This window comes from Cucumis melo, chromosome 8, assembly GCF_025177605.1.
Source record: "Cucumis melo cultivar AY chromosome 8, USDA_Cmelo_AY_1.0, whole genome shotgun sequence".
Taxonomy (NCBI): domain Eukaryota; kingdom Viridiplantae; phylum Streptophyta; class Magnoliopsida; order Cucurbitales; family Cucurbitaceae; genus Cucumis; species Cucumis melo.
The window spans coordinates 1335811-1351968 of NC_066864.1; the positions used below are offsets into that span (position 1 = coordinate 1335811).

The 16158-nt window shown below is 35.1% G+C and overlaps 3 protein-coding genes, 1 long non-coding RNA gene and 1 pseudogene across 5 annotated transcripts; 1 reads left to right on the plus strand and 4 right to left on the minus strand.

Moving 5' to 3' along the window:
• Positions 1-93: 93 nt before the first annotated feature.
• LOC103484418 (integrin-linked protein kinase 1-like) lies at positions 94-5117 on the minus strand. The gene is made up of 12 exons (XM_008441480.3): positions 4454-5117; positions 4021-4095; positions 3849-3944; positions 3257-3342; positions 3053-3173; positions 2862-2941; positions 2519-2581; positions 2231-2337; positions 1922-2007; positions 1334-1458; positions 740-851; positions 94-472 (listed from the first exon to the last, which is right to left on the minus strand). Exons 1-12 carry the CDS (start codon positions 4778-4780, stop codon positions 365-367), a joined length of 1386 nt encoding a protein of 461 aa, XP_008439702.1. The 5' UTR covers positions 4781-5117; the 3' UTR covers positions 94-364.
• A 390-nt stretch (positions 5118-5507) lies between these two features.
• LOC103484419 (cyclic phosphodiesterase) lies at positions 5508-7424 on the minus strand. The gene is made up of 3 exons (XM_008441481.3): positions 6892-7424; positions 6723-6777; positions 5508-5909 (listed from the first exon to the last, which is right to left on the minus strand). The coding sequence occupies exons 1-3, from the start codon at positions 7207-7209 to the stop codon at positions 5704-5706; spliced, it is 579 nt and encodes a 192-aa protein (XP_008439703.1). The 5' UTR covers positions 7210-7424; the 3' UTR covers positions 5508-5703.
• A 1785-nt stretch (positions 7425-9209) lies between these two features.
• Positions 9210-10333, minus strand: LOC103485306 (oil body-associated protein 2C). The gene is made up of 3 exons (XM_008442857.3): positions 9969-10333; positions 9809-9891; positions 9210-9734 (listed from the first exon to the last, which is right to left on the minus strand). Exons 1-3 carry the CDS (start codon positions 10255-10257, stop codon positions 9360-9362), a joined length of 747 nt encoding a protein of 248 aa, XP_008441079.1. The 5' UTR covers positions 10258-10333; the 3' UTR covers positions 9210-9359.
• Positions 10334-12029: 1696 nt separating this feature from the next.
• Positions 12030-14351, minus strand: LOC103484420 (protein NRT1/ PTR FAMILY 4.6-like; annotated as a pseudogene).
• LOC107990438 (uncharacterized) lies at positions 13820-15123 on the plus strand. 2 transcript variants are annotated; one of them, XR_001761986.2, is made up of 2 exons: positions 13820-13968; positions 14601-15123. It is a non-coding gene; the product is annotated as an uncharacterized LOC107990438 (long non-coding RNA). The 2 variants fall into 2 exon arrangements; XR_007823069.1 differs by having other exon boundaries at positions 13830-13979.
• Positions 15124-16158: the final 1035 nt, after the last annotated feature.

The window sequence follows — 16158 nt, forward strand, 5'->3', positions numbered from 1 at the left end:
TTTCTTAACATCCACACGTTTCTGGAAAATAATAGAATTTAGAAAGAAGGAAGCCACACCAGGACATGAAAAAAAAAGGTCCAACAGGTCAAATGTTGAAATATAGTTAAGGTGATTCATTCAACCAACCATGATCTTGCATTTCAAAGTAACATCGAAGATTCAATTTTGAATTTGTTACAGACTCAAAGGTGGAATTTTAATCAAAATGGTGTAGGTGTTTCTTATGGGAGAAACTCGCAAATTCTAAAATCAGTGTCATGACACAATTGTAGAATTAGAACTGTCAGAAAGTTACTTCCGTGAAACAAGCTTCATCACACACTGAAAAGGTAAACATAGTATTGGACCGCAATCTGACTAATCAAATACTGCTGGCAGAAGAATGTGACGATAGATTGAAACTGCTTCGACGGAGACGATCTTTCTTCAGCATTGCCTCAATATTCTGAAAGCATTTCAATGGCCTGACCTGTATGTATGTTGAAGGAAAAAGGAAACTTTCATACAAATCAATTTTTAATCTAATAATTAAAAAAATTAAAAAGAACTGTCAATTGAGCAAGTAGGATAGGATATCTAATAAAACTTTAATCAGAAAATCAACAATAGTGTAGAGCCACGTGAACAGGTATATGGATTATCTTCCTTATGGATGTCTGCATCATCTTCAAAAAGCTTATGCACTAAAACAATTCTAGGGATAGGGAGACAACAAAAAGCAGAGGCCATGGGCTACCTTCCAGCGCCTCTTATGACAGAATCTGTTGTAAATGAATTCCAGCTGGGTTATTATCTGCCTAAAAGTTGGTCTCTTATTTGGCTTCTCGTTCCAACATTCTTCAATTAGCCTGCAAACAAATTATTTTCACAAGGACAAATTGAATATGTGAATTGCTGGGTAATTGATTTGGCTCTGATGGCAACTTGCAAGTAAGGTGTCAAAGAATAATTGAGTGCATTATAGCCAAGAGAACCAGCATTTTGAACTCACGATGTGCATATTACCACTTTCTAAAACATAACTTCCAAAATTTAAACCCAACAAAATGAAAGTTTAAATCCTGAATTATGCAGACCGTTGTAACCTCTAGGAGTACAGAGAAGTAATCTTCCTCTTTTATAACAAATGAGACTTTCGATGATGAAGATTCAGAAGGTACGAAAAAACATAACTGGTAAGAAAAAACTACATTTACAGAAATGATACACTAAAACCCACGAACTTTTCAACCCTAAATTTTAAATTTTAGAACAAAATTATGAAACAAATTGAAATTTACCAGTACTCATAATAAATTAAAACCAAATAGCTTGGGTTGATAGAACTCACTCTTTTAGTCCATTTGCGTAACGTTTATTAAGTAGTGCTATAAATGGGGGACGTTCTCCAGCTGCGTACAATTTAGGAACTTCACTATCTGCGTTGTCAGGAAATGGAGGACAGCCTTCAAGCATCTGGATTATAGCAAGTTGGTAATATCAGTATTCAAACTGACGAACAGAAAGCTTTAATTAGAAAATTGTCTATGAATTAAACGACTTATATGCTCAAGCACATCGTCCCCCCTAAAATACCTAGAAGATGGGAAATCTCACGGGACGACCAACCCGACCTTACAACATTTGAGTGGTAAAGAATCTCTTAGAAAATTAATTGATCATTGCATAAGAACACACTGGAGCCACGAAACCAACCTCATGAGGTCAGTGTGGAATACTACGCATTTTATAAACAAGAAAGCCTTTACCCATTTCAACGGCTTTCTAAATCATACAATGCTGCATCAACAAAGAGCAACCATCCTCTAATTTAATGAATGTGGGTTACAAACAGGAGCAATCATTATATGAAGAATCTTAGGAAGTTATTTGCTTGATACTACATAGAATAAAACAAATTAAAGACAGGAGTGTATACCTCTTGTAAAATCAAAGCAAATGAAAACACGTCCACCTTTGTGTCATATTCTTCATTTTTGAAAACCTCTGGAGCTTGGTATCTTCCTATAAATGGAGGAAAGGAACACCTGAGTTTTAAAGTAATTGATCTCAAGTGTCATTTGACTTAAGCGACAATTAAGGGTTGATGCAGAGTTCATCATAGGAAGTGTTACTGCATCGAGGAACCGTACCTTCTATTTCCAAAGAATACTAAAACGATAGTTTTCTTAGGTATGAACCATTACAAAAAATTTCTAGATCAGAATTCAAGACAGAAGAGACTCACGTGAAGTCTCTGAACAAGTCGAAAGTTTATCTTCTTTAACCGTCAATAACTTGCTAACTCCAAAGTCTGCTACTTTCAGGTGGCCAGAATCATCCCTCAGAATATTTCTGAAATCTTGATCAAAGCAATATTAAAAACTGTCATCGGTTACAGAAATTTGATGACAATATCATATTCTTAAGTTCAACAAAAAATATTAAAAAACTATGTATAATCAGCACTTTTAAAAATTAGAAACAAAAAAAAAATATCCTTAGAATATATGAGTTATGGCACAGAAAAGCTTACGAAGGCTCAAGATTACGATGAATAATGGGTGCTGGCTTGTTCTCATGCAAGTAGTTCATCCCCCTGATTTTTTTTCAAGACAGGTGGAAAAGTGAATTTAAAACCAGAAGAAGACTAATACAGGGAACACACTTTCTCAAATAAAACTGCAAGAAAGTTAAACATGGGAATTGTGGAATGTATTAATAGTGAATCCATTCACCAATCACTATTAACTATTAACGGGAACATCATAAATTAGATAACCGTCTTTCTTTTCTGTAACATAATTCACAGCTTGGTTTCACATGATTTACTAAGTGCTACAATAGTATATATCAAATTGTTAAATTGAGAGATAGACCTTGCAATATCAAGGGCAAGTCTCACAACAGTCAGTGTTCTTATTTCTCTTTTTCTACTCAATAATATTCCAAGATCTCCCTGTATCAGAAACAGCACAAAACAAAATTCAATCCCGGTTCCAATTGAAATATAACCAAGCTTCAAATTGAAGCATGTCTCTATTTTTCATCATTAAGTGATTGGAAAAACCTTTGGCAAATATTCAGTAACAATCATCATCGGCCAACTTTGAGTAACAGCACCTAGAAACTGGACAACGTTGGGGTGCCGTATTTTCTGAAGCAATGCAAGCTCATCTCTGAAAGCCCTCCTGTATAAGAACAAGGGCTAAGAGGTCTAATGGACATAAAAAACTATTATGAGTCTATTTAAATAGAAGATAAAAAAACCCACACTTTATCCTCATCAGTGAATAGATCTTCTCCAAGCTCTTTCACAGCAACCTCAGTTCCACGCCAAGATGCTCTGCGGAATGTTCCCTTGAAGTGTTTCCAACACAAAATATCCTTATCCTTAGACGACTAAAAATTTGAGGCAGCAGATGGAAATAATAGAACACGGTTCTTGCAACAGTCAAAGATAACTCAAAGTGTCAAGCTACTCTATCGAACCAATTTAAAAAAAAAAAAAATTGGAAGAAGAAGAAGAAAAGGACAAATCAATCACGAAAACTCACACTTCACCACGAATTGAATATCCTGTCATTTCAGAACAAACAGACAGACTCCATACAAATCTGAGCGAGGTACGGAGAGTTAAATGTCACTAACCCACAAGAAACTATCACTTGTCAATATCATATATAATTAACAAAACATTTCATTCATCAATGAAAAGGGGTAAACCCAGATAACATCTCAAGGGGATAATTTGACAAGTGGAAAGACGAAACATAAAGTCCAAAAATAAGATAAAATAAACAAACTTTCATCATTGTTTTATTTTCTTTCCTTTTCATTGAAGACAAACAGATCCAATTTTTTACCTTGGTAATGTTCACGCTGTTAGTAAAATCAAGTTCCTTAGGATCAATTTCATAATCTGGCACTTCACGGGCATTCTTGACGAGCATGGGGGCCACCTGTATTCAACAATATCTTTCCCATGAATCAGAATTCACCAGAAGGTTCATACCGGTTAAGAAATTGCGACCATACCGGAGGCTTTGCGCCATGCTTCTCCAGAAGTTTGATCACATCGTGGTTTTTGTAATGGATAGCATCTCTAAGAGGCTGTTAAGGAAACATTAGACAATTCAACACTGTACGCATGCTGCACAAATATTCATAAATTTTCACGCTGCATTGTATAAAAGAGGAACAATGCAACTAAAATCATATAACAGAGATCATCTTCTATCATCTCATGCCCCAAGTTCCCAGCAACGGATTATAGGCAGCCCATTGTGAACTCCAATCAACATGATCGCATAATGGGCCGAACAGGGGGAATGAAATTAGAATTGGACTGGAATGAAACTTCTTTTTATTTTATTTTTCCAGTTACCAAATTTAGAAAAGGAGAGAGAGAAGATGAAATTGTCGATTATATTAGTAATGAAAAAAGAGGAGAGAGCAATGTGATCATTACCGTGCTCCCCCAGCGATCTTTGGAGTCAACTTCAGCGCCACGTTCGAGCAACAAAGCGACAACGTCGGCAAATCCCTGGCAAGCAGCAATATGCAAAGCCGTCCGGTTGTCGATATCACGGAAATTAACATCGACTCCCGAATCCAAGAGTTCATTAATCCCTTCCAAATCACCTTCATTGGCCAAATACATCAACCTCACCCTCGAATCTATCCCCTCCTCAGTCTGGTGCTGCTTGACCAGCTCCTCCAAATCTTCGAGATGGCCATCTCCATCCGGCGCTAGAGACGACTGTTTCCCCAACTTAAACTTCACTGGATTCTTCATTGCCTCAGAAACAAGAAGAATGAAAGAACAAGTATATCTGGGAATCGGAGCAAACCTTTCTAGAAGGCAAAAGTATTAAAAACCAGTTGGTTGGTTTGTGGGATCTGGAAAAAGCTTCACTCTAAACTTTGATAGTTGATCCAGAAGGCAATTTGCATATGTTTGTTGAAGAGAGAAAGAGAGCGAAAGAGAGAGATAGAGACGCAACAATTAATGAGAAAAAGCAAGAAGATTTTTAGGAACAGTGGATTGGGAAGGTGGGCCTAGGGATGATGATGAGGACGACGTATTCGCGCGTAGATAGAATGGAATGTCGCTGTACAACAGTTCTCGTTTCTTTCAGTTTTGAGATATGGCGATTGGTTTAAATTTTCGGCAATTGACTTAAAAAACGCCATTGAAGCTGATATTTCCAACTCATCTACTCGATTTTAGCAAAAATACAATAAACTCCACTTGTTGTATAACTTATTTTTTATAATAAATAAATAAACAAACTTTGTCCACTTGTTTGACTAGAAAATTGTCAACGTTCCCATTTTTAGATGCAACTGGAGAAATGCTTAATTCTTCTGTATAAAAATAAAAGAAAAAAGAGATACAATTCTCTTCTCTACAAAGAGTAAAATAGAAAATAGAGAAATTTTAGTGGTAATTCTTTGGTTTCAAATGAACTTGTTTTCTAAATAACAAAAAAGGTTCAAAATAATCTAATCACAAAGCTTGGTAAGCTGCCAAACAAGGCCTTCGGCTGACATTTATTTATTTTTTTTCCAATTAAGAAGTCTAGAGGAGTACAGACATTGTTGAAACAAAAATACCGTAAACTGTGTAACAGAACAGAGTCTAGATCTTCTGACATTGTTGAAACAAACATGGTAAACTAACATAGTTTAGATCTTCAAGGGGATAAAAAACTGAAGCTAACTTGAAGAAAGATCGTGTTCTACAATTTTCTCCCAGGACTTCAGAGTTTCATCCGAAGTGTCTGTTTTCCACAGTGCAAGTCGAGTAATGGGAAATTTTAGGCCGTTCACGGCTTCATCGAGCTTGTCTGCTATTTCCTTTGCCTGCTTCTTTTTTTCATCTGATATGTGGGCATACAGTAGGCTCATATGCGGCATGTAAGCTGATACAGAAATGTCATTCATGTTAGTAGTTGAGACTTGAGATTCGAGAAGCATCCCCATTACCTTGTAGCTAAACAAGCGTACTTTTTTGATCTATTCTACTCCTGCCGAACATTTCAGAGAACTTGAACTATTTTAAAACTCAAACCTCCCCAATTTAAAGAAAGTTGCAATACAGCAGGAGCAGCCTATATCTCATACAAGGGATTCTCTGTTCATCTCTATGTAAAGAAATTCGAAACAAAGAAGGGCAAAAGATGCTAAACTTCACCAACTGAATAGACAACACGCTTGCATTTATTTACCTTCATATAACTAATCCGATTAAATTATCATTTGATAATGAAGAAGAAATTTAGCTCAACTTCTTAGCCTGCTCACGTATATGAGTATATCATTTTGCAGATAGTTGCCATTAGTATCACCATCAAGATGGATAATAGCAACAAGTCTAACGAATCTTCTTTCCTACGGACTAGCTTTGACCCATTAATTAACCAAGTATTAAGGGTTCTCTTAATACAAAATATGTAAAATCCAAATGTTCATCCGGTAATCTTAGTCTAAAATTACATAAGCTGGACCGCAGAAACTCTCATCCTGGTTGAATCATATATCAATTTGATTTTATAGGGAGAAAGTAGAAGCAATTCATCATTCTGAATGTAAATGATTGAATCTAGCAAATCAAAAAACAAAACTGCTACTTCAAGTCAAAATCTATATCCTTAAGAAAATACTGCATTGAATGTGAATATAACTTTTTTTTTTTTTTGGGAAATTAAAAATTCAGCAGGAGAATAAGAACTTACGGGTAGAGTTTTTGAAACCAAAATGTTTACAAAAATGTGAACTGGTCTCCACCACCTGAAAAGAAAAAAAAATGAGAGGAAGCGAGAGAAGAATCAAACAGACGAAAAGAGGAAAAACAAAGAAACCTAAAAGACGCAAAGGAAGAGCAGAAGGATGAGAGGGAAGCACCTCAGTGGTAGGATGAATAAGGAGAAAAACACACTGGTAGAAGAAAGTTCCGGTGGATACATGATCGACGGTGGCTTGATAAGCCTTAATCCCCTGACAAGCCGTGAGGAATTTGTTAAGGGCATCTTCAGCGGTGAGACGGATTGCTCCAACAACGGTGATATGTGGCTCGAATTGGGGCCCGCCGAACTCGGATCTGAGGCTGTTCATGAGGTTCTCAATTCTGGCGGACACATCTTCCGGAGGAAGAGCCCACACAGAATACACGTTGGTTTCCTCTTCAGAGGATTGGATAGATGCCGATTCTGGGTTCACCATCGGAGCTGAGAATGGAAGAAATTTGAAATAAAACGGTTCAGAAATCGGATTTTGATGAGGATTGTGTTGGGCGGAGGAATGTAGTTACGGTTAATTGATCAGAGTAAAATTGAGAAAGAAAGTAACGACGGAAGGTACTTTGTCCGACATGTGAATGGTGAGTGCCATGTGTGCTCACTAGGACAGAATTATTTATTGATCCTATTCCACCGGCATGCCCAGGGCATACGGATGTGGGTATCAAAGTTTATTAAAGGAATATGCCGTTGTTTCATTCTCACTATTTAGGTTTCTTATTCTCTTTTCGAAAAAGTATTTTTTGTCTCGAATATTTTCAGAAAAAATGTGCACTTTTTGGTTTTAGATTTTAGGTTTAGATATTTGGTATTTGAATTCGAATATTTGACTCTTTACGTGTTTAAAATGTCGTGGTGATTACTCTTTTGAATTAAACGTGTTAAAAATGTAGTAGATACTCTTTTGAATCAATCAAGATAAACCTAATTAGAATTAAGTGTGTTATTAACACAATCGAGATAGACCTAATATAACGTTATTGCGTTATTAACACAATCGAGATAGACCTAAAATATAATATTTATTAAACAGTTACATTTTGTTTTATTTTGTTAATCAATTTTGATAACCGACTCTATTGCAACTAATTATCTCTCTTTCTCATATATGTATAAATACCATTGAATGCACCATAAATAAAATGAGAAAGTCATTTCTGCCTTTTTACTTTTCCAATATGGTATCAGAGCCAAGTTTAAAACCTTGATTGATGAATTAAACCCATACAGACCTCTTTGCACCTGTGAAAACTGTCGTTGTGGAGGAAATCAAGAAGTAGCAAATTAAAACTGAATAAACTGTCGTTGTAGAGGAAATCAAGAAGTAGCAAATTATCTTCAAACTTAATATCTCATGAATATCCTCGTGGAACTGAATGATTCACATGTGTATAAATATCATTATACCTTTTTACTTGTTCGCTACATATCTAAAATTAAATCAATAAACTTCTAAATATCATATTTCATATTTCCCCTTTGGTTCTCGAAAAGCACACTTGAATATTAAATTCTTAATTATTAAAAAATGGGTTCCTACACCGCTTAATGTTAATTCTTTGTAATTGTGTCATTATTTTCAACATTAAGGGCATGATGAAATCTCGACGCTTTTGGTTTATAAATGTCCAAACCAGGTTGGGACAACCTCCATCCGCCATTATTATCATCGGTCGAAGCCCACATAACTTTTGAAGACCTTGTTTGGACATTGTTTTAATGAAGGAGATCTTTTAAGTTGTCATCTTGCAGACTTTTGATAATTGTTTGTGAATCACACTCAATCCATCCAAATAGCTTGTAAATTCATTTCAAGAATGAGGTAAAACAACAAAACGACCAAAACTCCGGGCACCGATCATGGCAACCAACAACTCGAGAAGCCCCAGGTCTCAACCCACCCAACCTCTCATTATCTGAATTTGAAGGTCAGAGAATGCTCCACATGCAAACTAACCTTTCCCAATTGTATAGAATGACGATCTCGCAAACCTATCATTTGGAGGAATCTCCAATCATGTCTAACTAAACATTAGACACCAACTAACGTAGAAACGAACACTGGCAAAAATCTCTAGAACCATTTAATATTAGAATATGACCTTCACTGTTTTATATATATACTTTCTTTTCATCCCAACCCTAACATATTTTCGAGCTCTAAGAGAGAAGGGATCAAAAGGATAAAAAAATGCAAGTAAATATATGAAAACATTTCTCATATATATGAAGTATTAATGGTAGATTAGGCAATTAGGCTAAAATTTTCTTAAATACGATGATTTACCGATATCCAATATATATATATATATATATATATATATATATATATATATATATATATATATATTATCTAAGCTTTGTGATTTTGATCGAGCAAAATAACTATCAAAGTATAAGCTTGTCTATATCTACATGTACAAATAAAAATAATATGCCACTTGGCTGAGACTTCATTTATTATTTCTTACAACATTGATTCAAACACACATTAGTTTAAAGGATGCCAAAGTTTTGACACCATTAGCCCACCAAACTGAAGCAAACAACGTTATATTGTACTGTGTCAATATCTTAAGGAAACGGTGCCCTTAACTTCATGTCCGTAGGCACAATGTCGATGGCAAAGCCCTTACCGTCGTGCTGTTTCCAATAATCAGCCTGCGGATTGATCCACTCCGGTTCCTCTATCTCAACTCTCGACCCCTTAATTGCATGTGTGCAAATGTTATAGTACTCATCCCTCTTCTGCAGCAGTTCCTCCCTCACCATTCCCACCCCCGTCGCTTGCGGGGACATCATCAGCGCCGGCGCTCCCATCGGCAGTTTGTCCCCTCTATCCACCTGCCACGTGCACCAGAATTTTCCGTAGGTTTTGGCTATATTTTCCAATTCTGGTTTGGCTACCATCTCCGGGATTCGTGGATGTACCATCAGCCCTGATTTCACCTGCGCGTTCAGCTTTAATTAAAAGGGAACATAATATTCCAAATAAACGTTGTTAATAAGGGAAAGATAAGGACTTCGTATGCGTGGGAATGCCAAAGCTTTTGTTCATCGGGGGACAGAGTCTCGAAGATTCGATCCGACACAATATACTCAATACCTGAAAAAGTCGAAATTAAAACAGAGGAGCTCTATATAAGAAGAAAAATGAAATTAATTAAAAGAAGGGAATGGAACCAATGAGATGGGCATTGTTGGTGTCGGAATCGTAAACGGCGCATTGGAGGAAGTCTTGGTTGAGTCTAGAGACGTAATGGTGGGTTTCGATCTGTCGAGAGAGGTCGTGAGCGTAAAGGGCAAAGGTACAAGCATGGTGGGAGATTTGCTTAAGAGGATTGAGTGACTGCAACATGCTAGACCCTTTGCTCAACATCTCTTGCCCCACACTAACGCTCCCGCCCGGAGGCTGTGGTGGTTCTAGCTCACTCTGTTTCAAAGGACCTGCTGGCTTGTCGCTCGACGCCATATTTTGATTCTGTACCTCTTTCACTTTCTGGGTCTCTGGTTGTGTTGAAGGGATGATAAACGAGGGAGATGAATGGATGGATTGGATTGTAATATTGTTGTATTGTTGTGTATGAACACCGGGAGGAGAAAACGAACCACGTTTGCATCCACGTGGGTGATATTGGTGATGTTTTGATAGCCAAGTGTAGTGCAATTGGAGATTTGAGTTTCATGCAACATGGCCACCTTTTATGTCAAGTTATTTCAGCCTAACCACCGACTAATATACGTGTAATATTGGAGTAGATTTTGAAAAATTGTAGGAGTGATGGTATGTAATTACATAAGAAAAAAAAATTAAAATATTTTCTAAAGTAGGGTGAAGGCACGAAAATGGGTAATGTTTGAAACGACCGAATTACTTTTCAAGTTCTGTTATGCCTTGGGACTTGGGAGTATGGAAATTTTTTTATACCCTAATATTTATTATCATATTTGACGTCAATATGGTTTTAAGAATGGTTTGAAATTCATAAACATTGATGTAAGATATACTCATATGTATGGGAGACAAATTTATAGCGTAAATATAAGGAATACAGTACTTTTCCATACATTTTTTTTTAAATAGATTGCATCTCTCTCACGCATTTAGACTATAAAACAGTCAAAAATTGTAAATTTGACAAAATATTTATAAACTATTGTAAAATTTCATATTTTATCAATAACAAATATTTGATAAACAGTATCATTAATAGATAATAATAAAAATTTATTGATTTCTATTTTTTATAGAATTAAAAAATTTTGTTTTAATTTATTTTATTATTAATAAAAATGTTTCCTTCTGATATCGTAAAATATACTTTTAAGAAAAGAAAATTTTAGTATGTTGATGGATTGAAGGAGAAACTTAGACCATCACTCCTTAAAGTTTTTTATGGAGAAACTTTAATGCGTCATATATTCAAATAGGTGGTGTAAATATGGGTGTCTCATTATTTGTGTTCATTAATGTAAGTTTAAACATTAATATTATTATTGATATAATATAAATTCAATAATAAAATATTAACAAACCAAAATTCACTCAAAAGAACAAACATATATTATACTTTATTTTATCATAAAGTATAAATAGTTGATCTATTTTACTATTTTTAACAATTTTGTTTATTTAACTTTGATGAACATAGAGCATAATAAAAAAGATTATCAAAATTAAAATATTTTATTTTTTAGGGAAGTTAGGTATAATAAATTATATTTTTAATGATTTTGTTAAATATAAATAGTTTTTCAATTTTATTTTTATTCGAGAGGGATATTGTTTTTTTTCCCTTTGAAGAAAAAACTCCGATAGCTAATAAACTAATGAGTAATATTTGGGTACACAGATTTTTAGGTTTTTCCTTCTCAGCAATAACTAAAATATTTTTTTTAAAAAAAAAGAATTGTCAAATATCATATTATAGTAATATAAAAAAGTGTAATATATATTACCTTCATTTAATAAATTATTATTAGTGACCCAAAGCAGTATTTAAAATTTGTGTGCACCACATAACAAATATAATAAATTATTTAATGGCTGTCAAATAATAATATATGTAGCATTGATATTTTTGCATCCATCTACTACGTAATTTTCTAAACCAATTATGTTGGTTGAGAAAAAAAGAAGAAAGAAGACCAATTAATGTCAATTATCCATAATTCATAGTTTCCAACCCTACCGCATAACATAATACACCAATGACCAAACAATACAATCTTCTTCTTCTTCTCTTATGGCGTCCTACTGTCATTAACGGCTTTGGAGATGCCGGGTTTATGGTTTCTGTACTTGTATTTCTTTGCAACAAATATATAGATAAAAAAGTTGATCAAGCTCAAGATTGAAAGCATCCAGTAGAAGAGGTTCAAATGATTCCGATTTATGTTGTTTCCTATCAACCAACCTCCACTTCTCGTAATTCCTTCCGTAGCTCTGTTCACAATCTTCACAACTATGGTGCTCAAAAAGTATCCCAACGCCATCGAACTCCAAAGGAAGCATGTAGAGACAGATTTCAAGGCTTTCGGCGCCTCAGAGTAGAAGAACTCGAGAAGCCCTACATATGTAAACAAATCAGCGATTCCGAATATGAAGAATTGAAAAGATAGCCAGAATGTGCTGATTGGCAATGGCTGCGAAACAGGGGTTGCGTCCAGCATATTGTGGTCTCTCGCTACGCCTTTGCGCTTCACTTCCACTAATGCCGCGACGGCCATGGAAATGCTGGATAGGACCAATCCAACACCTACTCGTTGCAAGTGGGTGATTCCTGTGGGGATCCCAGTGAGTTTTCGAGCGAAGGGAACCAAAATCTTGTCGTAGATTGGGACTATGAGGATGATGAAGGAGACTGGGATGATGGGGAGTGAAGCCGGAGGGATGCTGAAAGAGTTGGTTAGTTTGGTATCCATGGTGAGGCCCTGTTGGATGGAGAAGGTTTGGAGCTGAGCCAAGCAAAGGGTCATTATGATTGTGCAACAGAAAATCGGTACCATGCTGAGAACTATTTTTGCATTCTCTACTTGGGTAACTGTGCATAGTTTCCATGCACTTGAAGCTTCGGGGTTTTCAACTTGCCTAGAAGGTGTTTCTTGAATTGCCGCCTTGTCTAAAAACCTGAATACATATTTTAACACTATTATTGGACTGCGAAAGCAGAAAATTTAATGAAGGTTTCATGTAAGAAACCTGTAAATGTTTCTATGTGGCAGAAAGTCGTCTTCCGCAGCAACCTCCTTGTCCCTTTCTATTTCATAAAGTTGTGTAGAGTCTTCAGGGAGAATAAGTTTTCTATTACGGATAGCTGCAACATATACCTGAAAAAAGCATTCATTTGGACATGTGTAATGATATATTTGCCTCAAAAGACTCTGGATTTTGCTTGTTAGTATGTACATACTTGTAGAATTTGGAGGATTGTACTAGATCCAGAAACAATATGCATTCGGTACAGTGGCAATCCAGCAACAAAGATGACAACACTAAAGAACATGGCTGCAGAAGATACCCCTAAACCCCAGTCCCAACCTTTGTAGTCCTGGATCCAAACAATTAGAGTTAAACTAACAGCACCGCCGAGGCACAGTCCTAGCAAGAGTTTGTTGAAGAAGCTGGACATTTGCATCGCCTCCTTGGGGTCTTTTTCATCGAATTGATCAGCACCATGCGATGGTAATGCAGCCTTAATGCCTGCATTACCAATGGCCAATATGTAGAGAGCAACATAGAGCATGGCAGCACTTTTTCCTTCGACTGTCTCACAATGGGATTGTTTATCAAACATATTGCAAGGTGGTGGTTTGAGATTCGGGTAGTGAGCTTGTATCATGAGCAAGATTAGCGCCTGTCATATCAGTTATAGTTTAGAATATGATAGCATAGTAGGACTAATGGTATGGGTGGCAAAGTAAAGCCAGTGAATTTAGACGAACCAGAAACTCGAAGCAGCTAGAAATTATGACGGTTTTGACTCTGCCGAAGTATGTGTCTGCGAGAATGGCCATCAAAATAGAGAGAATATAACCGGTACCCATGTAATTCGTCAACTGATTGGCAGCATCGGCTAGTTCAAAGTGCATCACAGAATTGAAATACGTAATCAAGTTTACTGCAAGCGCAAAGTTCGCCATGCTCTCGAAACCAAATGCAACTGCAACAGAAATCCAAAAGGTAATCAAAAGGTAATCAACTGTGTTTTGATTAAATGGAATATAGTGGTGTCTGTAACATGGTTGTGTAGAAAGCGTTTTTGCTCTGTCATCTTTCTTTTTCTTTTCTAGGACTCATATTGTTGTCATATACTTAGAATATGGGCAAATAATTTTGAGTACCTAGTATGAGCAAAGAAGATCTAGTTCCTCCATGCTTGTGTTTGTAAGCCAATCTTCCTTTCCAGTCCACTTTTCCTTCAACGACCTCAAGCTTCTCCTGCATATAGAAAAGACAACTAAATTAACAGCTAAACCTTTCAACTAACCGAGGATCAGCGAAATTAAAAGACCCAAAATGTTAGATTCAACTCACACAGCCAAACATACCATATATAGGAACTGGCTAGGGAGATCTTCCAATATCGTGGGAAAAAGTATAATTGATAATAATTGGAAAGGTAGGATTGAGCATTATGTGTATATATAAGGGTTTCTTGTTGCATGGAAAAGAAGAGTGTCACATCTGATAGTTCAGTTGATGACAACATGGATACATAAAACCAAATCGATAATTACAACCAATCCCACCATCAAGTTTATGTTGACATCAAACCTTTAAACTAAGAGCATGTTGCATGGTTTTGCTTGTAGGTATAAAAACAAAGTAACAAATGCAAAATTACAAGCAGAATAAATCTCTTAATGTTCCAAAAAGTTCCCATCATGAGCTTTTGGTTTTGACCAAGTCTAAGACCTTCTCTTTGGAGAGAGCCCAAGTTGTTCGATGTATTATAACTATTTAGCCGGACGAAAGATCCATATTCGACTCAGAATGCGATGGTTTGTGCAATATGTCATTAAAGAAGGGAATATTTGATAGTGTTTGGAAAGGAGAAGAGAACCAATAATCATGATGATCTCAGATTGTTTGCCTAAATGATTGGAGTGTTTTAATTATTAAATATATGCTTTAGCTTTCAAGCAGGCCATCTAGTTTGACCTTAGTATGCTATATATACTGTATACAGCATCAATTATGTTCCATTTTTCAATTCAAAAGTAGTTTGATTGTCCTTTTCAAAAAAAAAAAAAAAAAAAAAAACTATTCGTGTATGTTTATATAGTATATATAAGAATAAATATCATTTTGATGAGTGATGAGATTGCAGATAAATTTTCATTGTATGCATGTTTACTAACCAACAGGGAATTTAGAATGGGAATCAATCTAAAAATGAATCGGGATGCAATTGTTACATAAATTTAATTTAGTTTATTTATTTTTAGAATAGATTGAGCAGCAGAAAACGTAAGATTTTATATATAATATATATATATATATATATACATATATAATATCAATAGGTAGGATACCAAATGAGAGATTGGTACCTCTAATTTTGAGACTATACCAATTGAGTTGAACTTATTTTAGGTTTTATAATTTAGTGGAAGGCGCATCTTGAGTAGTTGGGACCTTCAATACCATGATGTCACACAGCCTATATACTTTTAAGTTTTAATAATGTATCCTAAAAAAATGTCCGTTTTCTCTATATTCTTCTCCACATCAACACCACAAAAGTTTCCTTCCTTCTAAATGTTTTTTGTGCTAGCAAGTATCAACGTCTTAGATTCTCATACTAAAATTCTAATAGTAAATAAATAGTTTTTAAATTTATTCAAGTATGAGAAATACGGTTAACTTTAAAGTTAGAAATTTAATTTTTTGTCTTATGTTTTAATCCAATATCTTTACGAAAAAAATCAAATACTTTTATAAAGCTTCACAAAATAAGGAACGTACATGAAATTCATCGTCATTCTAAAAAATATGAAAATAGAATAAAATTCTTAAGTACAATAACCCCTCTGATTTCAAGATTAATTCATTTTAGTCTCTATCATTAGTTATCAATTTAAACAAAAAAGGAACACACGCAACCTTTAAATTGGTTACAGGGCCAATGAAGCAAAAAGTCAATGAGCTTATAACATTTTAAAATTCATTTGGCAATTATTTTTCAAAAGAAATTATATATGATAACAGTTTTCTTTTTTGAAAAACAAATTGTTTTTGAAATCAAATAATGTTCAACTCTTTTCTTCTTCTTATTTTTTTGACTAAAAATTCAAATGCCAAAACAAAAAAGTAATAATAAGCACAGATCTTAAAATTTAAAAATTAAAAAAACAGATTGTTGACCTC

Bases quoted from the DNA above. Each gene is read 5' to 3' on its own strand.
- LOC103484419 (XM_008441481.3), bottom strand. From the start codon at position 7,209: ATGGTGAACCCAGAATCGGCATCTATCCAATCCTCTGAAGAGGAAACC. The intron at 6,778-6,891 runs GTGCTTCCCTCT...TTTTCTTTTCAG, and splicing joins TTATTCATCCTACCACTGAG to GTGGTGGAGACCAGTTCACA. The intron at 5,910-6,722 runs GTAAGTTCTTAT...TTTCTGTATCAG, and splicing joins TGGTTTCAAAAACTCTACCC to CTTACATGCCGCATATGAGC.
- LOC103484418 (XM_008441480.3), bottom strand. From the start codon at position 4,780: ATGAAGAATCCAGTGAAGTTTAAGTTGGGGAAACAGTCGTCTCTAGCG. The intron at 3,945-4,020 runs GTATGGTCGCAA...TGTTGAATACAG, and splicing joins AGCATGGCGCAAAGCCTCCG to GTGGCCCCCATGCTCGTCAA. The intron at 2,008-2,230 runs GTGAGTCTCTTC...CTCCATTTATAG, and splicing joins GACTTGTTCAGAGACTTCAC to GAAGATACCAAGCTCCAGAG.
- LOC103485306 (XM_008442857.3), bottom strand. From the start codon at position 10,257: ATGGCGTCGAGCGACAAGCCAGCAGGTCCTTTGAAACAGAGTGAGCTA. The intron at 9,892-9,968 runs GTTCCATTCCCT...CGACTTTTTCAG, and splicing joins CAACAATGCCCATCTCATTG to GTATTGAGTATATTGTGTCG. The intron at 9,735-9,808 runs GTCCTTATCTTT...CTGAACGCGCAG, and splicing joins GGCATTCCCACGCATACGAA to GTGAAATCAGGGCTGATGGT.